The sequence below is a fragment of the Eschrichtius robustus genome, chromosome 10, assembly GCF_028021215.1.
Source record: "Eschrichtius robustus isolate mEscRob2 chromosome 10, mEscRob2.pri, whole genome shotgun sequence".
Taxonomy (NCBI): Eukaryota; Metazoa; Chordata; class Mammalia; order Artiodactyla; family Eschrichtiidae; genus Eschrichtius; species Eschrichtius robustus.
This window is the reverse complement of record NC_090833.1, coordinates 110848205-110875344: the sequence shown is the minus strand read 5'-3', so window position 1 is coordinate 110875344 and position 27140 is coordinate 110848205. Positions and strand designations below refer to the sequence as shown.

General features: G+C 49.7%; 1 protein-coding gene across 1 annotated transcript; it reads left to right on the top strand.

The window, feature by feature from the left end:
• The first annotated feature begins 14125 nt into the window (after positions 1-14125).
• On the top strand, positions 14126-18648 carry SOX7 (SRY-box transcription factor 7). The gene is made up of 2 exons (XM_068552487.1): positions 14126-14363; positions 17705-18648. Exons 1-2 carry the CDS (start codon positions 14126-14128, stop codon positions 18646-18648), a joined length of 1182 nt encoding a protein of 393 aa, XP_068408588.1.
• The last annotated feature ends 8492 nt before the right edge of the window (positions 18649-27140 follow it).

Genomic DNA, 27140 nt, shown 5'->3' with positions numbered 1-27140 from the left:
AATAAGACTATCAGTAGATTTCTCAGCAGAAAACTTGTAGGCCAGAAAGCAATAAGATGATGTATTTTAAATGCTGGGGGAAAAAACCTTCAAGTTGAAATACAAGGACACTAGAGAATATGTCTGTACTCTCATATGAAAATAAATGGTTTTCTAGTAAAGGTAAATACATAGACAAATAGAAAAAATAGTATAGTGATTTTGGTTTGTAACTGCAATTTTTGTTTTCTACAGTCTTTTAAGACAAATTAATTAAAAATATAAATCTCTGTTAATAGATATTCAATATATAATGATGTAAATTGTGACATCAATAACATAGAGTGAGGGGAGTGGAGCTGTAAAGGAATAGAGGTTTTGTATGTGGTTGAAATTAAGTTGGTATCAATTTAAGGTAGATTGTCATGACTTTAGGATGGTGTATCTAATTCCCATGATAACCACAAAGAAAACGTCTATAGAATATACAAAAAGAAAATGAGAAGAGAATAAAAATGTGTCACTACAAAAAGTCAACTGAACACAAAGGAAAGCAGTAATGGAGGAAATGGACAAAAAAGCTATAAGCATACAGAAAATAAATGGCAAAAGTGTTCTCATATCAGTAACTAGTTGAAAGGTAAATGGGTTAAACTTCTCAATCAAAAGACATAGAATGGGAGAATGGACAAAAAAAAAAAAAAATAGTATCCAACTATAAGAGACACTAGATCTTTTAGATCTAAGGATCACAGGTTGAAAGTGAAAGGATGGAAATGTATACTAGAAAGAAACTATTTCAACATACTAAAGGCTACATATGAAAAACCCATAGCCAACATGATACTCAGTGGAGGAAGACTGAAAGCTTTTCCTCCAAGATCAGGAACAATTCAGTGATGCCCACTCTCACCATTTCTATTCAATGTAAGACTGGAAGTTATAGCCAGAGAATTTTAGAAAAAAAAAATTAATAAAAGGTATCCAAATTCCAAAGGAAGAAGTAAAACTACCTCTGTTCACAGATGATATTATCTTATATACAGAAAACCATAAGATTACACACATACCAAAACAAAAAAGAAAAACTGTTAGAACTAATAAATTCAGCAAAGTTGAAAAATCAACACACAAAAATCAGTTGCATTTCTATACACTAACAATGAACAATCCAAAGAGGAAATTAAGGAAAAATTCTCATTTAAAATAGCATCAAAAAGAATAAAATAGGAATAAACTTAACCCAGCAGGCTAAAGACTTGTACACTGAAAACTACAAAATATTGCTGAAAGAAATTAAAGAAGACAAATAACTGGAAAGACAGCCTATGTCTATGAATTGACATAGACTCAATATTGTTAAGATGTTAATAACTACCCCAAACGATCTACAGATTCAATGAAATCTTGGTCATAATCGTAATGAGAGATTTTTGCAGAAATAGAAAAATACATCCTAAAATTCATATGGAACCTTAAGGGACTTCAAATAGTCAAAACAATCCTGAAAAGAACAAATTTGAAAGTCTCACATTTCCTGATTTCAAAACTTACTACCAAGTTACGGTAACCAAAATTGTGTGGTATTGGCATAAAGACAGGCATATAAACCAATGGAAGAAATATAGAGCCTGGAAATAAGCCTTCAGGTATATGGGCAAATGATTTTCAACAAGGGTGCCAAGACCATTAAATGGGGAAAGGACAGTCTTTTCAACAAATGGTGTTGGAAAAACTGGATGTCCACATGCAAAACAATAAAGTTGGACCATTGCCTTATACCATATACAGAAATTAACAAAAGGGATCAAAGACCTAAATGTAGTGACTAAAACTATAAAACTCTCAGAAAGAAACACAGGGGCAAAATTGGATTTGACACTGGATTTGACAGTGATTTCTTGGATTGATGTCATAAGCACAGGCAACAAAGGAGAAAATAGATTAAGTTGCACTTCATCAAAATTAAAAATTTTCGTGTGACAAGGAACATTATAAACAGAGTGAAATGCAACCCACAGAATGGGAGAAAGTATTTGCAAGTCATATAGCTAGTAAAAGATTGATATCCAGAATATATAAAGAATTACAACTCAATAGCAAAACACAACTCTATTAACAAATGCTCAAAGGACTTGAATATACATTTCTCCAAGGAAGATATACAGATGGCCAATAACCACAGGAAAAGATGCTCAACATCACTAGTCATTAGGGAAATTCAAATTATATGCAAGAGATCATTTCACACCTACTAGGATGGCTGTTATAAAAAAGAAAGGAAAAACAAACCACCACCACCAACAATAGCAACAACCATAAAGTTACAAGTGTTGCAAGGATGTGCAGCAATCAGACTGTTCATTCCAGTCTCTCCTCGTTTGGATAATTTCTGAAGAGAAGCCCCGTGTAATTCTTATTCTTGCTGCTCTACTGGTAGGACAAATTTTCCTCTGGCTTCTATCAGGATTTTTTCTTTGTCTGATTTTCTGCAGTTTGAATATGAGGTGCCTAGGTGTAGTTTTTTTAGCATTTTCCTATCTAGTGTTCTCTGAATTTCCTGAAAATGTGGTTTGGGGATTATTATTATTGCTTTAAATATTTCTTCTGTTCTTTTCTGTCTTCTCCTTCTGGTACATGGGAACGTGCATAATTTCCATTACATATATGCTACACCTTTTGTAATTGTCCCACCATTCTTGAATATACTGTTTCAATTTTTTGGTCTTTTTTCTCTTTGCTTTTCAGTTTGGGACGTTTCTATTGACATATCCTCAGGCTCACTGACTCTTTGCTCAGCTGTGTGCAGTCTACCAATGAACCCATAAAGGCATTCACTTCTGTGACAGTGCTTTTGATTCTGAGCATTTCTTTTTTATACTTTCTTAGAATTCCCATCTCTCTGTTTACATTACCCATCTGTTCTTGCATGTTGTCTAGTTTTTCCACTAGAGCCCTTAGCATATTAATCATAGATTTTTTTTTTTGGCCTCGCCACATGGCTTGCGGGGACATTCGTTCCCCAGCCAGGGATCCAACCCATGCCCCCTGCAGTGGAAGCGCAGAGTCCTAGCCACTGGACCGCCAGGGAAGTCCCAATCATAGTTATTTTAAATCCCCAGTCTGATAATTTCAACATCCCTGTCATATCTGAATTTGGTTCTGATGCTTGCTCTTTCTTTTCAAACTGTGTTTTTGCCTTTTAGTATAATTTGTAAAATTTTTGTTGAAAGCCAGACATGATGTACTGGGTAAAAGGAACCTGGTGCTGCTTCCTGCGGAGGTTTCTCCTCATGGGTTTCCGCTCTGGTAGATTGTGATTCTCTGTATCCATCTATTTGTCTCTCCAACCTCGGGAGCAGCAGCTCGCCCTATGTTTTGACAAAACCTCAGTTTTCCTCCTTCTGAAGAGGGGAAAAGCCCAGTCCTTCCCTCCTGTGTGTTTCTTCCCTGTGAGTCTCCTTTACGACTCACACAGAACACTTCATTTCTGGTCACCAAATGTGTGTGGGGTTTTCACTCAGCAATTTTCTGCAGTACCACCTGGGTGTCCTACAGTTTAACTCAGTTCTGACACTACGTGGAGATAGTATCAGGTCCCACAGGTTAAGGACTCAGTCCCACAAGACTGCCCCGCACGAGACACAGACACTTCAGACAGCAGTTGCAAGCCCAGGTTATCACCTGTGCTTCTGACCAACAAATTACAGATCAGAGTTTCCAACAACCCTCTCCTTGGGTTTGATTAAATTGCTAGAGTGTTCACAGAACTCAGGGAAACTCTTACTTATGTTTACCAGGTTATTAAAGCATATGATAAAGGATGCATATGAATAGCCAGATGAAGAGATACATAGGTGAGGTCTGGGAGGGTCCCCAGCACAGGAACTTTTGTCCCCATGAAGCTGGAGTGCACCCCCCTCCTGGTGTGGATGTGTTCACCCACATGCAGGCTCTCTGAACACTGTGCTTTGGGGATTTTATGGAGGCTTCCTCATGTAGGCATGAACAATTAATAACTCTATTTTCAGCCCTTTTCCCTCCTCTAGAGGATGGAGGGTGGGGCTGAAAATTCCAAGCTTCTAATTATGGGTTAGTCTTTCTGGTGACCGGCCCCCATCCCGACGCCCACCCAGAGTCACCTCAACAGAACAAAAGGCGCCCCTAGTGCTCTTATCACTTAGGAATTTACAAGGGCCTGAGGAGCTCTGTGCCGGGAACCAGGGGCAGAGACCAATATATATTTTCTATTATCTCACATCCTGTGGCCTAATTCTCTGATGGATCTAACAAGAGTTGTTGCTTTTCAGTTTGTTCATCTCTTTGCTTGTTGTTAGAATGTGACTGATAACTTCTAAACCCCTTCCATGACAAACTGCAAACCAGAATTCCCATTCTTTTACTTTGAATTTATCTGTGTCTTTGTGTTTAAAGTGGACTTCTTATAGTCACCATATAGTTGAGTCTTGCTTTTTTTATCCAATCTGACAATCTCTGCCTTTTAAATGGAGTATTTAGACCACAAATGCTTAATGTGATCATTGACATGGTTGGGTTTTAATCTAACATCTTACTCTTTGTTTTCTATTTGTCCCATCTGTTTTTTGTTTCTTTTTTCCTCTTTTCCTGTCTTGTATAAATTGGATTAATTGATTTTTTATGATACAATACTATCTACATTAATAGTCTATTAATTCATTTTTTAAAAATTCGTTGCTCTAGGGTTTACAATATTTATCTTTAATTGATCAAAGTCTACCATTAGATAATGTAATACCACTTCACATATGGAACAAGAACCTTACAAGTATATTTTCATTTCCCTCCTCACGGTCTTTGTGCTATTTTATCATAACATTTTACCTCTACATATGTTATAAATTCCATAATATATTGTTATTTTTTTTTTTGCTTGAAACAATTATCTTTCAAAGAGGTTTTTAAAAATAGAGAAAAAAAAAAGTCTTTTCTATTTACCCGTGTGTTACCATTTCTTTATGTGGATCCAAATTTCCATTTGGTTTCACTTTCCTTTGTGATAGGACTTCCTTCAGCATTGTTCATAGTGCTAGTCTACTGATAATGACTTCACTAAGCTTCTGCATGTTGGAAAAGTTTTTATTTTACCTTCATTTTAAAAGATATTCTGGCTGGGTACAGAATTCTAGGTTCAGAGTTTTAAATTTTTTCTTCCAGTGTTTTTAAAAATGTTATTCTGGATTGCATGGTTTCAAGCACAAAGTCTACTGTAATTCTTATCTTTGTTCCTCTATATGTAATGTGTCCATTTTCCTCTGGTTGATCTTTAGATTTTCAGAAATTTGATTATCATGTGCCTTTATGTGGTTTTCTTATGTTTCGTCTGGTTAGAGATTGTTGAGATTTTTGAATCAGTGGGTTTATAGTTTCCATTAACTTTGGGAAATTTTCAGCCATTATAGGTTCAAATGTATATTCTGATCCCTCCTTTTCTTCTGGAACTTCAATTACTTTTATGATAGGCCACTTAATACTGTCTCACAGTTGTTGCTTCTCTATTTTCTGTCTTTTTTCTCTCTGCTTTTCATTGTGAATATTTGTCTCATGTTCACTAACATTTTCTTCTGTAATGTCTAATCTGATGTTAATCTTAGCTAGTGTATTTTACATTCCAAATATTGTACGTTTCACCTTTAAAATTTTGATTTTGGTCTTTTTAAGATCTTTTCATCCTTTCCCCATCATGTTCTTGTTTTTCTCTACCTTCTTGAACATATGGAGGGTATTTAAAACAGCTCTTTTAACATCCTTATCTGCTAGTTCCATTATCATTTCTGGTTCTATTTCTATTGACTGTTTTTTTCATCCTGGTTATGGATTGTATTTTTCTGTGATTTTTTTCCCCCAAAAGCCAATGCTCTTCTGAGGACACTACCTGATGCATCATGTATTAGGACATTTTTCCACCCTGGCTGGTAGTAACAGAAACTCTTTCTTTGAAAGAAAACTCTTTCAAAAACTTTTTTTCCAGTGTTTTTTCCACAGTCTTGATTTTGTTTTTTTTTTTTTTCACACATGTGCATATGAGTACTCAGCCAAAGATTCAAGGAGACCCTTCTGCAAATCTCTGAGGCTCTCCCTCTCTGCAGGCCCCTCTTCTTTGCTTTGTCCTTCCTGGATTCAGAACACTGTCTCCTCAACACAGCAAGACCACTAGTCTCTGTTTCAGTTTCTCTTCCCTGTGCTGTGACCTGGAAACTTTGTCCAGACAGGGAGCGGGGGAACTTGTTGGGTTCACCTTGTTTGTTTCTCTTTTCCAGGATTATTGTTCTACATTGTGTACAATGTCTGAAAACTTTTGTTTCATATATTTTATCTAGTTTTGTGTTGGTTTAAGGTAGGAAGAGAAATCTGATCCCTGTTTCTCCATCATGGGCTGAAGTGGAAGTTTCTATAATTTAAAAGGTGACTTTCTTAAGTGCTATTGTTTGTTTGGATCCAGCCTCATTTCATTCAAGCCCTACATCTTGTGGAGAATTAAGCGATGAATGGGTGTCCTTGAGAGAGCCTTGGAATGAGTACTGTTTCACCACTCACTAGCCGTCATTTCATTTCTGTGGGCCTTAGTTCCTCATCTACAAAACTAGGGTAAGAATGAAATTACTATTATCCTATTTCTACTATTTTCTTTGGGGGAGCTTTGAAAAACCTTTTGAAGGAAGGGCATTGTGTAATGTATGTGGGAGGAAGGCATGAAGAAGAAGGTGACACACTTCTTTGCCTTGACATTGGCCTTGGGGAGGGAAGGAGTATTGTTATGAGTTACTTAGTTTCTTATCAGTTTTAAACCTCTGACGTTCTCACCACCACCCTCTCACACATACACACACATCATGGTAGTTTGAAGACATGGCCACAATTCTTTGATACTCCCCATATTGAGAATTGGGGATCTATGTTCTTTCCCCTTAAATCTGGCCAGGCTTCTGACTGCTTTGACCAATAGAGTATTGGTGATGACAGAGTAGAGGTGATGCCATGTGATCTCTGAGCCTAAGTCATAAAATACCATGAAGCTTTTGCTTTGTTTGTGGAACACTCATTCTTGGAGCTGAGCTGACATGTAAGAAATAAACCTCCTCTAAGGCCACCATGCTAAGAGGAAGGCAAAATAATATGGAAAAGCCATGGATAGACACTCCGGCTAATAGTCCCAGCTTAGCCCAGCCTTTGAGTCATCCCAGCCTTGGTGTCAGACATATGGGTGGAGAAGCTTCCAGATGGTTCCAGCTTCTGACCATTCAAGTTACTCTGAGCCATTCATGTCTTTCCAGCTGACACCTCAGACATCATGAAGCAGACACCCTTGCTGTACACTGTCAAATTCCTGCCCATAGAGTCACTGAACATAGTAACAGTGGTTGCTTGCACTGCTGCGTTTGGGGTGGTTTGTCACACAGCCATAGATAACTAGAGCACATCTCTTCCCTGATCCCTGTCAGATACTAGCAGAAGTGCAGGGTGAATGGTTCAAGGACCAATTTAAACAGGTAGTGTAAGTGATGTTGAATGAGGGGCGTGTTTCCCAGTGAAGGCTTCATAAAGGGACATCTAACACTGCTGAGACATCCCAACTTTCTGAATGTAAATCCAGGAGCTCTTGGGTGGGGTCCCCCCATGAGCTGCTGTGGGCAACTCCCTTTGACACTCGTGGGGAGCGAGGCTATTGAAGTCAGCCCTCGTGTTGCCCAACTAGCCAGCCCACTGTGCACTGTACCCTTCTGTCCTCCCTCACTCTCTCCCTTCTCTTTTCCCTCCATCTTTCCTCTTTTATTGAGTGCCTATTACATGCCACACATTATTTTAGGTGCCGGGGCGTCAGCGCTGAGTGTATATTAACCATGTCTCTTATTGTCTGCGTGCTGATGATTTGACACCTGGGGCCTTTCTGACTCTGGAGGGGCCGCCCCTCCCAGGGCCAGCTCCTTCCCAGAGCAGTAAACAACTTGCTGGCTAGTGCACTTCTCAAGTCTAAACCCACACCCTAACCACCTCCCTTAAGGAGCGCTCGCACTCTAGGCCACTCTCCACCTGCCGTAATCACCCCAAGGCCGGTTACCAGACAACCAGGAACAGCCCCTATACCCCAGAGACCACCCAAGTTATTCAGCCTAGCCAATCCTAAGCCTGATTTGCCTCCCTCACTCGTTCCTTCCTGAGGAAACCGTAATAAAATCTCTTGCCCGGTCTCCCCGCTCCCAGTGCTTCCCCACGTGGCCCCCATAGTGTGGTGCGCCCTGCTTGGGAGCTGAGTAACTAGCCTTTCAATGGCAATTGACTCCTTGTCTATTGGCCTTACTATACCTCAAATTTTCTCTTCATATACTACATTTTAAGACAGAATGACACCCAGTCCCTGCCCTAAAGGGACTTAAAAGTTAGTGGTAGTGGGAGCCTTAGCCCAGTAGGGCCGGCAGCCTTCTGTTTCGTGCTGTGTGCACTGCTTATGCAGGTGTGGTCACCTGTGAAATCTCCGCCGTCACGCACGTCTGTGCGCTTCTCTGTGGGCACACTGTACTTCAATGAACATCTGATTAAAAAAACAAAACGTAAAACAATGGTAGCTTGAAATCTGCCCATTAAAGCAGTCTCATAAGCCAAACAAGTGTCCTTGGTTTCTCACAGCAGAATTGTTGGCTGATGACAGACTGCTTCTGATGAGATCACCATCAGTCCTGCCTCACGTCACTCAGTATCCTGACGTGTGTGCACCTCGGCTCAGAAAAGACTTACTTTCCATTTTGTATTATTTACAGGCGGTTTCTAGTCAATTTCTCTTCTTCCTCTTAGGCATCTGGAAAGAAGAGGCAATAGGATTAAAGAGATCGAACATACGTCCTTAAACCAACTCTTAGTTTCTCTTGTCATCTGTTGGTTTTTCCATTTAAATTTGTCAGAATTTAACTTCTGACCAATTAAATAAAGATCGTTTCAGTGCAGTAATCCTGCACACGTGCTCCCTTACAGAAGGAAATCTGATCATTGTTCAGAGTGGAGCGGGAGAAAATGAATGTAGCAAAGGTTTGTTCTTGGCTTGGAACTCTCCTGGTCCTCAGGGCTAGGAGGAAGCAAACACAAATCCCAGGATGAGCAGAGCTTACCGCGGTGCTGTCCTCGGTGTGCACACAGCACAGGCAAGCCCGTCATTGGTTCCCTGGGCCTCCGAGGCGCTCTACCCTGTGCACTGGCTAAGAGGCTTGCTCAGATGTGCTCAGCCAGTAGTGGCAGATGGGGCTGGACTTATGTCTTCTGGCTCTAAGTCAGGATCTATCCACCATTCACTGGCAGACATGACTGATCAGAGACGAGCACACACATGTAGAGAGGGCATTGTATAGTAACCGGAAAGTCTGATCTGGGGAACTTGGGTTTCTCTACCCCAGTGTTTTGTTACTATAAAGTCCCTCTTACAAAAGAGTTTTGATGTTGACAGGGGGTCTACACTACCCATGCTCAGAAGCAATGTCATCTGAAAATCCTATTCCTTTCCCCCTAGTCCCCTGTAGAAAAGCTCTTAAACCTAAGACACTGTGAAACTCTGTCCAGGTTTCCTTGTGTCCACTCAGGTAAGCCCCCAGATATATCTTAAATCTCTGCTGTGTGGTTTAATCCCCCCGAATTATTCTAAATCTGAGACCTTGATGAATTTCTCCTAAATGACTATGAAGAGATTTCTGTGGGCTGAAAGAGAGGAACTCTGCTTCTTGGAGGGAAGCCAGGTGCGGGGCCTGGCTGGGTGCGTGGAGGGGAGAGGAGAGGGCAGTCAGCAGGCCTGGATGAGGTCTCCTGGCTCTCCAGCATGCACCTTACCCGTGGCCAACAGGGTTTACCCATTTGCTTTTCACCTTACCTTGAACTTGCAGTGCCCTTTGGATGAGGAAAGGTCCAGTGGAACTTGAGCGATGGGTCTGGAAGGGCACACAAGCAGGGGGAGACGCAGCAGCTGGTTAGAAGCCCTTCTCTCTGGCGTGGGGCTCTGATTTGAGCTGGAAGCTGACCCGGGGTAGCCCCGGAATGGGGAAGCAGAGACCTGAGGACGAGAGATTGTATTCAGGTCTCTGCTGTGCCACCTGCCTCATCTGGGAATTGGCTTACTACTACAGCCTGGGCCGCCCAATCCACAGAGGGTTGTACAGAGGCAAGGATGAGCTGGGAATGACCTTTGCAAAGACTGTCAGTCGAGTACAGATAAATCAGTGTGAGCAAAGATGATCGCGGTGATGATGATTTCAGCCACCAGCCAGATGTGAGGGACAAAAAGCACCAGCAGACCCCGTGCACAAAACCGTTGCAGAGAGGAGGGCTGGGAGCCACGGCACCTCCAGCCTGGCACAGCTGCCAGCACGTGGTCCTGCGCAGGGCTCCAGTGCCAGGGGCCAGGGCTGGAGTCGGGTCGAGGCAGGAATGTGTGCCCTACTCCCTTCTTTCTCCTTCCCCTAGAATCACCGAAACTCTTCAGTTTGGAATAGAATAAGGAAAGCTCCTCACGGGGAAAGTTTTGTGGGCTCGACCCTATTAATTTTATATTTAGAATTCCATCCATTCATTACTTTACCATATTTCACAGTTATTTAAGTGTACGAGGTTCTTTCACAAACACCACATCAGTAATCCTGTATTATCCCCATTTTACTGGTGAAGAAACCGAGGCTGAGATCAGCTGAATGAATGATCATCACACTGCTAGAAACTTGAGGCAACCGGTTTCTGACTTCAAGTCCTGTGTTCCTGTAAACCCTGTTCAGTGAACTAGACCTAAATGAAGGTGGGAGGGAGGGGAGAGATGGGGGAAGGGAGGAGAGAGGGGGGAGATTAGAAAGGGAAAGGGGGAGGGAGGGAAGGAGGGGAGAAGAGAAGTACAGAAGAAGGAAAGGTTTGAAAAAGCAAAGGAAAGAAAAAAGTCATTTGAGAAAGAGAGCAGCGTTCACACAATACACACCGCAAGAGTAAGACTCAAGCCTGTGGGCAGGCAGGCCCACTGTGCCCCCGAATCGTCACACGCGGACCCGCCGCTCTACTCTCCATGTCTGCGGGAACCCCCATCCCATCCCGCTGCGGGTCCAAGCACCCGCAGGACCGGGCACCGCAGCCCCATAAGTTTCGACCCTTCTTGGCACGGTTGCTCTCGAATTCACCGCGCAGAGTCTCCATTGATGAGCCTCTGCCGGCAACTGGCCGCGGTCCAGGGCCCAGCGCTGGCCAGGCAGGTGTTGGGGGTGCCTCGGAGGACGCCAGCACTGACCCTCTCGCTCAGGCCTCCGAGCCCCGGGCTTTGGGGACACTTGAGGTCTATGCGGAGCTCGGCGGACTGAAGGTCGCAGTGACCCAGCATCCCTGAGCGCCGCCCGCGGCAGGGCGCGCTTGCATGAAGTTGCCCAGGTGAATCAATGCAAGTGAGTGAAGAAATAAAGGAATGGAGCGAGAGAGAGCGCCCGGTTCCCTTGTGCACACAGCTCACATGCTCGGGGCGAAGCCCGTGCTGGCGATGTGGAGTTTAACACCCAGGTCCTGCACAGCCCAGGCTCGCGCGCGCTCTCCGGACGAAATGCAAGACATTATTATTATTGGAGACAACAGTCACAACACGTATTCTCTTTGTCCCCGCCCCCGCTGTTTTCTCCATCTTTGCTGTCGGACTCTGGAATCCAACTGGACCGCTCTGCGCTCCCCGGCGCCCGCGCAGCTTCCTAACCTGGCGCCTGGGGGCGGCCCCACCGCGCGCACGCTCTGTTCCGGAACCGCGCACGGAGGGCGCCAGGGGCTGCGAGCCGGGAAGGGGACGCCCACGGCCGGCAAGGGGGCGCTGTCCCCAGAGGCCTCTAACCCTGCGGAGCATCGTCCCGCCCTGGAGCGACGGTGAGGTTAGAAAGGGCAGCAGTCGGTTCCTTCCAGGGGCCCTGGGCTGCCGCGCAAATACCCCTGCGGGGATCCCTTCTCTCCCCCAACAACGAGCTGCACCCCCGGCCGGGCGCGGCCCTAGTTTCCCGCGGTTCCCGGAGCATTCTGGTCTGGGGATTTTTCTTAAGGAATGTTTGGCAGAGGGGTTCAACACGGGAAACGGCCTAGGCTTCCCAAAGTAGGGAAGTCAGCCTAGACCGCGGACACATTCTCCCCGCAAATCACCCCCTTCCCGCCGGATCCCCGGTGCCAGCCAGCCCCGCCCGCTCCACCTCGGGTTCCAAGATGCTTTCCCGGCTCCCGACACCCACTTTCCAGCCAGCGCTGCTTCGCGCCCCGCGCCCCGCGCCCCTCGCTGGTCACCCTCGGCCCGCGAGAGCGGCGGGTGGAGGGCCCAGGCCTAGGGTGCTGCTACTAGGTCCTGGCTGTAAGGGAGAGGGAAACTACTCAGTCTATTCTCTGTGAAGTCCGGGGCTCTAGAGGTTGAAAGTGGGACTTAAAAACGGAGAAGTTGCACTTCTCCACCCACTTGCCCGGTCTTAGCCGTGGGGCCCGGTCCGGGAGGGCATGTTGTACACGAGGCACCTGTGAACTCAGTCACTTAACGGGGGACCCTGAAATCCAGGGTTAGAAGTTACGGGATGCACGTGAACAGTTATATGAACATCAACCATCATGTATGTGTGGAGTTTGAGCTTCACACACAGCCCTGTGAGGGCAGTCTTATCATCCTCCTCCTTTTAGGGCTGGGAGAGGAGGCCTGGGTCACGCATGGAGTAACCCACCACTGAAGACAGGTCCTGACTGCAGACCCCACGGTCCTCTCCCAGTGCCACCTCCTTTCAGGGTCGCCTCTGCGGAGCCCTGCCCGGGGTGGGGGTGGGGGGCACTCAGTAAATATTTGTGGATGGGATTCCAGGATCTCGTCAAGCCTTATGACTGCCCTGTTTTATACAGTAGGATGTGTCTAAGCCGTATCTTCGCACTCATTTATTCATTCACTTATTCTACATTTCCTGAGCGCCTCCTGTGTGCCCGCACTGAAGTGAGAGCCAGGGGAAGAGCCCTACTCACACGAAGCAGCGGGACGTGGAGCTGTCCTCTGAGCAGGGGGTTCGCGTCCGCGAGGGATGGCCCTGAGCTCCCAGCCCGCAGCCCTTCGAGTTGAGCGCAGGCCCAGAACCCGCAGCCCCGTCTACCCTGGGGTGTCAGGAGGAGGGGAACTCGGGAGCTCCCGGGTCGTACCGAAGCCTAGGGGACGCGGGAGGGGAGGGCCGGGCTGACTCTGCTCGGAGGAGAAGAGAGAAAATACGAGAAGGGAATTCCGCGAGAGAAGGGCTAGAGGCGAGGGAGCGGGAGGCCGGGACACCGGAGACCGGGGTGGGATGGGGGTAGAGGTGTGAGAAGAGAGAAATCAGACCAGACGGCAGGGTGAATAAGGGAGAACTGAGGACGCAGACGTGCTCTCCGAGAGCCAGGGAGCCGCGGGGCGTCGAGGGGGCCCTCGGGTGGGCACCGCGGCGAGCCCGACGCGGGATCCAGCCCTTGCCAGCCTCTCTGGCCGCCCAAATTGGCTGGGGGCGAGTTTGTCGCCCCTTAGGTCATTTTAGAAAAGCAGGAGGTGTGTTCTATCACAGGCTGGGATTCACGGTCAAAGTCACTCGTGCCCGGCCACCCCCCAGCGAAACCTGTTTGGCTTCTATTCTCCGTAGGATTCCACACGCGGGAGGAGCTGGCGGAGCCTGGCCCGGGGAGGCCGCGGCCAGTCGGGACAGGGGGCTGGAGTCCGGCTCCCGCTCCCGGGCCCGGTGGCCGCGGGCGGCGCCCGCCTCCCGGCCAGCGGCACCTGAGAGGGGAGCGGGCGGGCCGAGGGGCGGGCCCGGGGCGGCGGGGCGCGGATCCCCGGGAGGGACCTGGGAGGCGGAGGGGCGGGCCGGGGGCGGGCGCGGGGGAAGCGGCCCTCCCTCCCGCCTCCCCTCCCGGCAGGTCGGAGCCGGGACGCGGCGGCCCGGGACGCAGGGAGGGGGCCCGCGTCGAGAAGGAGGGAGGGGCCGCGCCGCCTTCGAGAGTCATTGGAGGACGCGGCCGCCCGAAGCTGATAAATAAGGGGCCGGGCGGCGGCTGCCGGCCAAGCTGGACGCCCCGAGCGGTGCGAGGGTCAGGTCAGCGCCGGCCCGTCGACGCGAAGCGAGGCGACCCCCGCGCGGCCATGGCCTCGCTGCTGGGAGCTTACCCGTGGCCCGAGGGGCTCGAGTGCCCGGCCCTGGAAGCCGAGCTGTCGGACGGGCTGTCGCCGCCGGCCGCCCCCCGCCCGCCGGGGGACAAGGGCTCGGAGAGCCGTATCCGGCGGCCCATGAACGCCTTCATGGTGTGGGCCAAGGACGAGAGGAAACGTCTGGCGGTGCAGAACCCGGACCTGCACAACGCGGAGCTCAGCAAGATGCTGGGTGAGTGAGCGCGCGGGGCGCGGCCCGAGGTCGGCGGGCGGGGGGCTGGCGGCTGGGGGCCGGGCGGGGTGGGCCAGACCCGGCGTGGGGCGCGCGCCGTGCCCGCGAGGTTGGGCATCGGGGCGAGCGTGGGTGTGCGCTCGGGGACGGGGATTCCGAGCAGGGATGCCCGGACAAGGCCCAAAGTGAACCCGCGCGGCCCTCCGGGGTGGCCGGAGAGGCGCACCTGCGGGGACGGGAGCCGAGTTGGGGCCCCGCGCGCACAGACGGGCCGGGTCGGAGAGGCCGCGGCCAGGTGCACCGGGCGTTCGCTAGGCGTTCCGGAGCGGGTAAACCCCTCATTCCCTGCACTCCACCGCGGGCACAATCGCAGAGAGTGGTCGTAACTCTCCTTAACGAATATTCGTGAAGAGAGACCTTGCGGGAACGCATTCCTGCTTTACCTTAATTATTAAACCGACAGCAAAGGGGACTAGATTCAAGCCTCTGTTTCTCAGTCTCAGGAGTGTAGAAAATTTGATTCGGATGCTTAGCGCGGCCAGTGCGGGTCTGTCCTGGAGCCCGGCCGCTTCTCGCGGGCTGCTGTGCGGTCCCAGCCCCGGCGGCGGGACTGGGGCCAGGGACAAGCCAGGCCCGGGAGCCTAGAGAGAAGATGTTCCCGGGGGTTTCTTCTCTCTCCCTTGTCAGGAGCTGAGCATGTATCACCTCCGCCCAACTCCTAACCTCTTTGCCCTTCAACGTGGTTTTTATTCATTTCGACGGATGGGAACTTTTCAAAGCACTTTGTGTGCCCAGCGGGCTCCAGGCCCTGTGAGAAGGGACAGTGTGTGGTCACCCGAGGCTGGCCCTGCCCTCTGCAACCCCACCCGGCCCAGACTGCAGCCTTTTTCCTTTTTCCGTTGGAGCTCGGGGCACCTTCCCCAGATCCGTGGAGTGAGGGCTGACACCCACCTTTGTGCGGGCTAAAGCCACAGGCCCTCCGGCGGAAAGGGTCCCCCTGCAGTTAGGCGCCCTTTCAAAGCAGCTGATGGAGTGCTGGTCTCAAAGAGCCTCCTACCCCCCGGCCCAGCCCCCTGGCTAGCTGTGCCCAGGATGAATTAGTGGGCCAGTGTCTTAGTGAGCCCCTTCCCCCATAAAAAATATTTTAAGTCATACTTTGTACTGTGTTGGCATAAAGAAACATATATTAATATATACAATAGTAAAACATTTCTTCAAGCAAAAAGTTTACATTTTTCTTCAGATTTCCAAAGAAATGAAAACACCTTTTTTGCTTGTGGGCCCCTAAAAGTTTTTTGTGTGTGTGTGTGCCCAGGTGCCATGCCTTTTGCCCAAGCACAGCTCTTGTGACCAGGATGGAACAGGCCCAGGCCAGGGATGGGAGAACTCACGCTGGGGAGCCTTGCAGGATTAGGGCTGCCTACTCTCAAGGAGAGGACAGGCAAAGGGACTTGGGTGACAAACGCTTCCTGTGAGCTGATCCTTGTTGGCAGTTGGCACTTAGGCTTCCAGAGGTTACAGTGCATTTTGCAGGAAAGACACGGATTCCTTCCTGCTTAACCACACGCCCCTGGCACCAGGCAGAGGAAACCAACATGGTGTTGCTTTGAAAAATGTGGACTTTCTACACCTGCTAGTAGGGGGGCAGCAGGATGATCTATTTCCACCCCAAGCCCATGATCTCGCCCAGCCCTTTCCTTTCTGACTTAGGAAAGGGAAGGGGCTGAATGTGAGAGCCCAGACTTTTTTGACTATTAGCTCTGCAATCTTTAACATTAAAAACTTCACCCAGGAGCGCTGGTATTTTTTATGTTATGGGTGAGAAAGCAGGTAAAGACAGTTACACATTTAGTGGTTTTAAAAATGAACCCATATTTTATGAATACTACACTATCCAGGTGCACCTAGAAACTAGAGTCACATTTTATATTCAGTCCGTAGTCAGGGTGTGGGTGTATCTGGGTCTTAGGCCTCTTGCCACGACTGTGGCCTCAGCCACACTCTGAAAACTAATCGCCAACCCCGAATCTGGAGTTCCTGACACTTTTCAAGTTGCCTTTTTAAGTGAGAGCTAATTGTATTAATTGACAAGTCTGTCGGAATAGTTGGCACACATGGCCAGCCAGTACACAGCTCTGGACTCGGCCCTGTGCAGAGTGCTCTGGGTGGGAAGTGTGGCCCCTTTCCTTCCAGGGCTTGGAGGCGGGAACTGCCCTCTGGGCTAGTTTGTCTCAGACTTCAGAATACAGTAGAGTCATGGGAGAACTTGTCTAGTTATAGAATCCCAAGCCCACCCTAGGAGGTAACAATCTAAGGGGTCCAGAAGCAGCCTTTAGAATATCTGCAGCAGGAGGGATGTGCAATGTACTTTGAGAGAGAAAGAGATACTAAAGTGATTCACAAAACAACACGTAAGTGAATAAGGATGAATAGAAAATACATGTAAAACCAGCATTTTCGCACCAGTGGGATACACATGTGCGATGCTTCTTCAGGAGAGAGTTTTGAGTTGCGTAACATCGCAATATATTTTTTATAGTGAGGAAAACAGAGACCAGGGGAAGGTAAGGAATTTGCTTCTGTACAGGGAGTCAGTGGCTGAGCAGGTGCCCCCTGCCGTGGTCAGAGGGTCCTAAGTAGACAACCGGAAGCCATAGCTTGTGTGCGTGTGCGTGCGTGTTGCATGCAGTAGGGTCCTATTTGACCTTCAGATGTAAGGGATAATCCTCTGATGCCCTAAGTGAGATCCTGTAATTTACATCCATCTGTAAAACTATTGACTGAGCCTGAGTTCCCTGACAAGAATGCCTGTGAGATTTATGCCACAAATAAATATTATAGTCTCACTTCCTGATGGGGCAGCGATAATCGAGGAAGACAGAGTTTTCACTAAAATGCACAAATGATTAGCACTGACCCTCAAAGGGTAAAGGCAGCCCAAATCAATGTTGTAGTCGTGACATGTTTTTGTCCTGTCGGTGACGTTGGGTCAGGTAGGCGTTTCACCGCGAATCCCGCACTGTTGATACGTTCGCGTTATCTGGTGGCTTTGACAGGAGAGGTGCCAGTGACTGTGCCTAGTTGGTACGAGCGCCTTGGGGCGTGCAAGCGGGAGAGGTTGGTTTGGCCTCACTGTGCGTGCGGGACGTGGGCTGGGAAGAGGATGTGAGGAGTGCGGTGCGTCCTGTGCGGAGGGGGGACCGCGGGGGGGGGGGGACGGGGGACCGAGGCGGCCGGCGTGTGCATGTGCGATGCTCCGAGGCCCTAGCCGGAGACAGGTGCACGGGCCGCCCCGAGCCGCGCAGAGGCTGAACGCGGCCTTCTCTGACTTGTGTGAGCAGGAAAGTCGTGGAAGGCGCTGACACTGTCCCAGAAGAGGCCCTACGTGGACGAGGCCGAGCGGCTGCGCCTGCAGCACATGCAGGACTATCCCAACTACAAGTACCGGCCGCGCAGGAAGAAGCAGGCCAAGCGCCTGTGCAAGCGCGTGGACCCCGGCTTCCTGCTCAGCTCGCTCTCCCGCGACCAGAACGCCCTGCCCGAGAAGCGGGGCGGCGGCCGGAGGGCGCCGGGGGAGAAGGAGGACAGGGGTGAGTACTCCCCGGGCTCCGCGCTGCCCGGCCTGCGGGGCTGCTTCCACGAGGGCCCGGCCGGCGGCGGCGGCGGCGGCGGCGGCGGCGGCGGCACCCCGGGCAGCGTGGACGCCTATCCCTACGGGCTGCCCACCCCGCCGGAGATGTCGCCCCTGGACGTGCTGGAGCCGGAGCAGAGCTTCTTCTCCTCCCCCTGCCAGGAGGAGCATGCGCACTCCTGCCGCATCCCCCACCTGCCCGGGCCCCCCTACTCTCCGGAGTACGCCCCCAGCCCTCTCCACTGCGGCCATCCCCTGGGCTCCCTGGCCCTCGGCCAGTCCTCGGGCGTCTCTATGATGCCCCCCGTGCCCGGCTGCCCCCCGTCTCCTGCCTATTACTCCCCAGCCGCCTACCCTCCTCTCCACTCCAACCTCCACGCCCACCTGGGCCAGCTCTCCCCGCCTCCCGAGCACCCCGGCTTCGACGCCCTGGATCAGCTGAGCCAGGTGGAACTCCTGGGGGACATGGATCGCAATGAGTTCGACCAGTACTTGAACACTCCTGGCCACCCAGACTCTGCCGCCGGGGCCGGGGCCCTCAGCGGGCAGGGCCCGGTCTCGCAGGTGACGCCGACGGGCCCCACGGAGACCAGCCTCATCTCCGTGCTGGCTGATGCCACGGCCACGTATTACAACAGCTACAGCGTGTCATAGAGCCCGGGGCAGCCCGGCCGGCCCGGCCTGGTCGCAGCCTCTCCTTCCCGCGCGGAGCGGAGCTGATGCGCAGCGCCCCGGGGTGGGCGGGTCTGCGCTGCCGACCGGCTCTGCGGATCCAGGGCCCCTCCGCCCGCCCCCTTCCCCGCCCGCCCCGCCCCGCCCCCTGCAGCCTGCGTTTTGAGTATATTCCTTCAAATGAGTTTTCATTGGCCACACCCTGGGAATCAGGCCCGGTCGTGGCTGAAAGACGCTGTTTCCCGGGAGAATTTTCACTGACCTCTCCTCCCAGTCCCGGAAACAAATTCGGGAAAAGCCCAGAAGCATTCGCATCTCTCCTGCTTCTGACACAGCCGCAGGGGTACAGCCGTCCTGACCTTTGGTCGTCCAGGTGAGGAGAGCCCTGGGCTAAGATTCAGGGGACCCGGGATCCAATCCCAATTCTGCCTCAGGGGGCTGGTGAAACCCGACTCCCCTCCCCTCCCCTTCCAGCCCATCCCCCCCATCTGTAGAGTGAGGGACGGACTCCGCATCTAAGGACCCCTCTGCTCCAGGGTTTTCTGATTTAGGATTCTCTCGAGGCTAACACAGGAAGATGAAGTTGGCCTCAGTGAGCTCATTCACGTGCAACCTGGTGACGATTCCATGTACAGCCCAATGACACCAGGCTGCTGCACTTGGTCACAGTCTTCCAATATGATCATAGTCTTCCAAAAGGACGCTTTGAGAAAGAACACTCACCTTGATTTGGGAAATTAACCCCTGGGGTTAACTGCATCACTGAAAATGAGATTGAATTCAAGATTTTTTTTTTTTAAAAACATATTTTTTTAGACAAGTTCTTTTTATATTACACACACATTTCAAGAGAATATACACAGCCTGAATATATACAGTGTGTGTGAGACACACACAGCACACACATCTCCACGCATAGCCTGAATCAGACACTCTTTGCTGTCCTTGGCAGCTTCTCGTCAACCCTCTGTTCCTAACAACCCAAAGAGCAGGGAACTGGAAAAGAATTTCAGCACAGTACCATCACTTTCTTCCAATCTGAATGTGTTGATTTCTTGAGCAAAATTTCATCACGCTCTCCCTTCTGCAGATGCAAAAGGATCTTCCTTCCTGCTGTCTCCATCTCCCTTTCCCGGAATTTCTTTTTTCTCTTCTTTTCTGCTCATTCTCCACCCCTGAATTGGCCACTAGTTCAAAGATCCCTTGACTTAAAATTGCAGGCATGATTCCTATGGCAGAAATGGGAATTTGTTCTCCTCACCAGCCAGCTGGTTCTTTGGGTAACATCTTCAGCCCACACATCAAAGGAGCTTCCCTTTATTATACTTAACTTCCCAAAGAACAGAAATGCACTGTGATTCAGAAAATATTTCTGAGCCCTGACCCCATCCCCAAAGCATTTCCATCCTTCCCCCAAGCCTCCTTTGAAGGAACATACCTATCAGTGTGGTAAAAGACAGTTGTTTGTCTTTTGATTTCAGCATATTATTGCCTGTATGAAATATGTAAGTGTTTTATATATTCTCCTATTAGTTTCACCTTATATTTCATATTGTTGAAAGATCCTTTTTTTTTTCCTTCCAAGGAGTCCTCTTGTAAAATCTCTTATGTGATTAATCTTTATGCTATTACTGTATATGACATTTGGTAATAAATAGTAAATCATGGACAATATGATTGGTGCAGTCCAGAATGTATGTTAATAATCTTATAAAACATTATCACAGACATTAAGCTAAACTGTTCCATTTTCTGTAAGAACTACACATGCTTTGGAATGGTTGTAGATATTGATTTGTCTAAAATATTTAATTTAAATAAACGTTTTTGTACCGTGACCATTCTATCATTCGAAATACAGTTTTGCAAAAAGAAAAAGTTTTCGAGGGAGGCGTAGTTATTATGCCCAGTGCGCCTTCCAGCATCGGTCAAAATGTTTTCTCCCTCAACTTTTTTATTTTAAAAAGTTACCTTGTAGGAGTGGTTGGTTTTATTTTATGAGTTATGGTAAAGAGATAAAGCCTAATTTTACACCTTAGAAACACTGTTGTTGGCACTGATATTGAAAGAAAAGATGGATTCATAGCCTACTTGCGAAACAGTTTTCTCCTCGGGAGGGATGACTTCACACTTGTAAAGTGGAATGAGGTGGCCGTCAGGCTGTCTCAGGATGGGAAGTAGTGCCCAGTTATTTGCTTCCTTAAGGCTACCACATTTCCCCCTTCTTTTTGAAATCATCTTTTGAAGAATATTTAGATTGCCCTCTTTACTATGCACTTACAGATGTGGTATTACAAGAATCGTGTGCTCTCAAAGCTCCGTGGAGTGTTGTGGAGAAGACAGGGGAGCACAAGTTTGGGTAATTTAATTAAAGGATATAGCATCTTGTGAGGTTTAGGACGAAAATCCCAGCCAAAAAGTGCCTGGAAAAAACCTGATGATCCCTCAGTCCCCAGGCAGGTCACCGCATCTGGCTCTTCTCTGCAGGGAAGCCGTTGTAACTTGTTTATGTCAGTAGTAGCCTTGTGTTCTTCCAGGGCCTCTGGGCCAAGGAGTAGGTCTTGGGAGGGTCCGCACAGGCAGACGTTCATCCTGCAAATTTGATCGTAATCTCTCGTCATTACTTTAATAGCACTTTATAGATGTAGGGAGTTTTACAGCAAGTTTTATGGTCTGTTTCTCATCCCCAGCCCCAGGTGGGGCCCGTCCTCACTCCACCCCATCGCGCAGTCAGGAACACTGAGGCCCAGGGTGGGAGGTAACACCCTGGAGTCACCCTACCAGCGGAGGCTGAGGTTTCAGCACTTCTTCAGATGCATCTGCTGGCGGTGGAACAGTCTCCCAGCTCCTTTTATAGAGATTCACCAGGCATGGGATTACATACGGCCCATTCATACCTCTTACAGCCCAGGGAACGAGGATGGACAAAGAGGAAACGGCAGGGCCGGTGTTAGATGACCCCCGAATTCCTTGCTGCTCAGGCCCACCAGCATGGCCGCTGACAGTGGCCGTCTGCGGGGTCATCAGTTGGCGGGAGGGCTTGTCACGCGGCGTCTGCTGGCCTTGTCTGTGTGTCAGCGTCCGGCCCTGGACGCTGCCAGATGGGCGTGTTTCATTCCAGGCCACACTGTGCGGGGTGGGGGCGTTGTCCCTGCCTCTGGGAGGGCAGGAAACTGGCAGGCGGCAGGGTGCTCTCTCACTTTTGCTCAGCTATGAGTGAAACAGTCATGCCCGGAAGCCGGGGGTATTTCAGAGTTTTAGCTGCCCATCCCGGGGACCCAACTCCCACCCCCCGCCACCCCCACCCCCGCCCCCGGTGACAAAAGCACTTTTGGCTTTGGCTGATGGGAATTGATGGGTGTGCACAGTTATGAGTTGTTTTTCTAAAACATAGATGTTACCACGTCACGCTTTTCCTTAAGACCCTTCAGTGCCTGTGCGTCGCCCATGGCACACAGGGTGAGTGCAGTGGTGGGTCCACAGGGAGCCAGCGAGGTTCCTGGGTGCTGGGAGGGTGCTGTGTTCACATGGCCAGCCCCCCGCCCCTCCCCCACAGTGTACCTACTGCACGGAAGGCCTATTGTTCTCTGAAAATGCTCTCTTTTCCCATGCTTCCATGCTTTTCCCAGAGCTACTCCCCGACCAGGGAGACCCTCACTCCCATCACCTGTCTGATGACATCCCACCCACATTCCAGATCCAGATCAGACGTCCCTACCTGTGCAGGCAGAGGGGCGGGTCACTCTCCTCCCTGAGCTCCCGCAGGACTTGAGCAGACCTGGCACTTACAGCTGGCGTTGGTGTCATCCACCCATGCGCATCTTCCCCAGCAGGGCAGGCACGTAGTAGCTGCTCAACAAATAAGTGAATGAATAAATGAATAAGGTAAACATCTGAGAGGTCCTGTAGGTGTTCCAGTTAGTCCTGGTGCTAAAGACCTGAAACCTTCTGGGTTCCTAATCTTCTCACTCATCTCTCTGGGAACTCAGACACTGGAGCCCTTGTGTGTGCAGTTCTCAGGGCTCTGAGACTGGAGGTGATGCAGCCATGGCTGTTCACCCTCCCCTGCTACAATGTAGCCTGGAGTAAACAGGTTAGGAGGTGGGCATAGGGGACCAGAGCATCTCCTCTCCTGTCCCATCCTAGGGCAGCAGAATAGAGCTGAGGGCGGATGATTTGCAGCGTTTGTAACTGCCTACCTTTCCTTTAGAAAAAGCTGTGCTGTTGATTTCATCCCAAGTGAAAGGAATTTGGAAGGAAGGAAGGAAGAAAAGAGGACAGGAAGGGAGAGAAGGAAAGAGACATTATCTATCTATCTATCTATCTATATCTATCTATCTATCTATCATCTATCCATCCATCCATCTATCCATCCATCCATTCACCCATCCACCCACTTCACCTACCCATCTCTCTATCATCTTTCCATCCATCCACCCACCCACTTATCCATCTATCTGTCACTTATCTATCTATATCATCTATTGATATTTTAATTCTCAAAAGAGACACAGTCTTTGTAGAAAGTTTAGGAAAAAAAAATAATAGAGAAAAAAATAAATCATCTATTGCCAACAACCTAGAGAGACATTACTGGTAATTTTTTTACACATATCCACCAAGTCTTTTTTGTTTGTCTGTCTATAGCTCTACATATACACATGTCTTTGATAATAGACATTTTTATTCATTAATATTAAATAAACATTTTTCTATGTTCTTAAACTTTTTCTGCAAAAGGTGTTTTCTTTGCGGTTGAAAAATCAATAAGAAAAAATTTCAGAAAAAGAGAAAAATTACCCACTCCATGACCTTGACATAACTATTTTCTTTTTTTAAAATTAAAAAGAATTTTTTTTTGGCTGTGCTGTGTGGCTTGCAGGATCTTAGTTCCCCAACAAGGGATCAAACCCATGTCCTTGGCAGTTAAATGGCGGAGTCCTAACCACTGGACCACCAGGTAATTCCCAACATAACTATTTTCAACATACTCATTTTTGTATACTGAACTCCCCAGTCCTGTATTCATGTGTTCAAGACACAGAGACCATTGGTTTTTGGCTTTATCCTTTCATCATCCTATTATAGAAGTTTTGCCACATTGATATCTGTCTTCATATTTATCATTTTTGATGAAAGCACAGTACTTCAGTGCATGAATGTGGTTTAATTTACTTGGCCATCCCCTTGCTATTAGATAACTAAGTTGTTGCATTTTCATTTTTGCCATTATAAATAGCACTGCAGTGAACATTTACTTGTTTCTGTCCTTGGCTAGATTCCCAGTAGGGTATCACAGGTCTAAGCTGTGAACAAGTTTACAGTTTTTGATCAGACTGCTTGTTTGTTGGCCCTCCCAGCACATCTCAGCTGGCTGTCGAGGCACAAGATGACTCCATGCAATTCCCAGAATGAACTCATTCCTACCAGGAAGAAGGAAAACTCCTGAAGACTGTTTATAACTAACTCCAATCTGACTATGCTCAGTGGGCTTCCCCTGTCATGGTGGCTTGTCTTCCTGAGGACGAGTTATGGGCTTGCTGCTGGCTTCATTGGCACATTGGAGGTGTTCCTTTCCTCAAGTGCCATGGTAGATGGCACACCCTTCCATCTACATCAGCTTACTATATGGGGGAAAGGCTTCCTCTGTCAGTCAGCACGGGAACTGGGTTGGTCCCCAGAGTCCCCTGGAGCGCAGAGCAGCTGTCTGCATTCACAGGGCGCTCGGAGCTCCAGGTAGTGGGAGAGCATCTGGAAAGAGCCGGAACTCAGGGCAGGGGTGTGACCTCACCCCATCACTGGACTTTGATTGGACTGGGGGTAAATCTCTGGACCTGTTCTCTCATCCAGGACAGGTAGTTTGTGAATTTGTGGGCACTTGAGAAATTGTAAGGCTTTATACACATGTACAGAATAGCTATTGTCTATTTCAGATCTCTTTAAACAATTTAGATTTCTTTTAGGCCTGGAGGCTGGTACTAGTTTAAAAAACCCAGAGTCACGTGTTCAGCAGTTACCACGCTGAGACTGATTGTGCAGGAGAGATAAGGGAACGGACCTCATGAGAGGGGCTTGTAGAGGATCCATCCGTTTCCTTGTTTGGCACTGAGCTGGGGTTGACAGAGACCGTTTGGGTCATTGAGTCCACTCCCCTGTCTCTATTGAGGACTGCGTCTTAGCCATTCTCAGCAGACGGGTTTCTATTTGATTGGAGTCCTCTAGAGAAATGGGTTTTCTCTCTGTAAGTTCGTCGAACGAGTTCCATCATCAAAAAATTCTTTCTTGTACCTCACCTAAATCCCTCCTGCTCAGTCTAAATCCACATCTGCTCGATGTCATATGAGGAGATTTACGGGATTTGTCCCCAGGTGGTCCTCCCCCTGAAGGCTAGTGGTCACACTCCTTTCCTCCTTGTTATGGGACCATGTTGAGGCCCCGGTGTGGGTTGAGTTTTCCTCCAGATCAGGGCTGTTTTCTCCTGAGCCGGAGGCTGAAGGTTGTAGGGACGTGGGAGGGGGAGGGATGAGGAAGGTTCCATTATACAAACCGTGATTGAGGAAAGCGGGGGATCACCCGGGACTGGGAGAGGGGTCTCTGTGGGCACTTCTGGAATGTTCTGCCTGTAGGCATGGGGTGTAGACATCTCTCAGAGGGCCACACCTGGGCCAAAAGGCGGGTCCTCTAGCTCTGCTGACTGTTCTTTCACTGGTCACTCACCTTCCTTCCATCCGAGGGGCGGGGAGGAGGCACAGGTCTGGGACAAGTGGGGGGACCTTAAAACAAGAAAAATATTCCGCTGGATTCTGGAAACTATCAGTGGATTCTGACGACTGAAATGTCTTTGCAGCCTCCAGGGGCCTCAGGGAGCTGGCTATTGTACCTTAGATGCTCTGATGACAGGACCTGAGAGGTGTGGTCGACTTCCACGGGTGGGGTCCTGCCACCAGGGCAGGGGCCCAAAGGCGTCCACATGCTCCACGTGTGTCTCTGCATGCCGGTTTGTCCTTCTCATGTCAGAGAATCCAAGAGAGCTTTGTAGCTCCTCCACTCCAATTCCGACAAGTGTCAAAACTTTCTTTTTCTTTATTCCCTTCCCTGAAAAATAGGAGCACCAGCTCCCACGTCTCAGGGTGCTGTGAAGGTCCAGGAAGGTGCGTAACATCCTTTAAAATCTGCAAGACAGGGTATAATAAGATAAAGCGATTTGTTCCGATGAGGACCATCGATCGATCGAGGTGTCCTCATGTAAACAGAGCAGTTACATTTTTACTGGAAAGAATTGTCCTCCCAGCTCTGTGACCTTGAAAAAAAATCACGGAGGTCAGAGCTGGAAGGAATTGTTATCGTGTTGTCAATCCCCAGATTTGATGAAAAAGGAACTGGAGGCCTAGAGAGGTCAGGGGATTCGCCTGAGAGGGAGCAGCTCAGAGCAGAAGCTGGTGAAGGGCCTTGAGTGCAAAGCTGCAGGGGGGAGGGGCCGGGTAAGACCCCTCCCCTCGGGCCCGGAGGGTCAGTCATCCTCAGCAGCGCTGGCCAAGGAGGGCGGCTGAGACAGGGCTGAGGGAGATCCCCACCACCACCCCGGGGGCTAGTGGCACAAGTGCAGGGACGCGGGTGATGGGAAGAAGGGTTCCTGGGAATGCAGATGGGAGGGGACGCAGGAGCCTGTGGGTGGGCATGCCTCCAGGAGACTTCCCTAGAAGTTTCTTCCTGGATTCTTGCAGCCTGGCTGGTCTGGGTGGTGCTGGCCCAGGAGAGGGAGGCTGGGGATGAGTGTCCCAGGGATGGAGAGCCCCGGTACGCTCTGGTGGGGGCAGGCCCATGGCCCGAGGGTCCCAGACACTTCTGGGAACAGGGGGTGGCCCAGAGGGAGCCGGACGTCTCTGGGAGCCAGTGCCCCTTTGTCGTGTTCCTGCCATACTCGTCTGCCCTCTCTGTGACCAGGCTGCCCAGAAAGGCAGCAGGTGGTCCAGGGGCAGCAGAGGGGCAGGGAGGCCAGGGCTGCCGGGCAGAACTCCGAGGTGGCCGCCACAGCCCTCCATACTCTGCTTCCCCAGCCGCTGGGGGACGAAGGGCGGCAGGAGGGGCCTGGAGAGGGTGGAGGCGCAGCCTGGCCGCGGAGCATTTTCCTGCCCATGGGAGCTGCTGTGACCAGGAGGAGGAGGATGTGGCCGGAGCCCAGTGTTTCCTGCCTGATAAGCCGGCCCCTCCCTGGGAGCCCTGGCCGGGCTACCTTCGGGCCCAGAGCCCTGCCCGGGAGGGGCTGGCTGAGGAGGAAAATCACTTCTCCAGATTAGCTCGCCCAGGCCGAGCGTTCCTCCCCCGCCCCGTTCTGCAGCCACAGGAAATGGGGCCGGGGCCCAGCACGCCCAGAGGTCCCCACCTTCAGAGCACTCAGGCTCCAGGCCCAGGGACTCCGGCCTGTCTTGGGGCCTCAGCGGCCAAGTCCCCTGAGAGCGGAAGCCTTCCTGCTC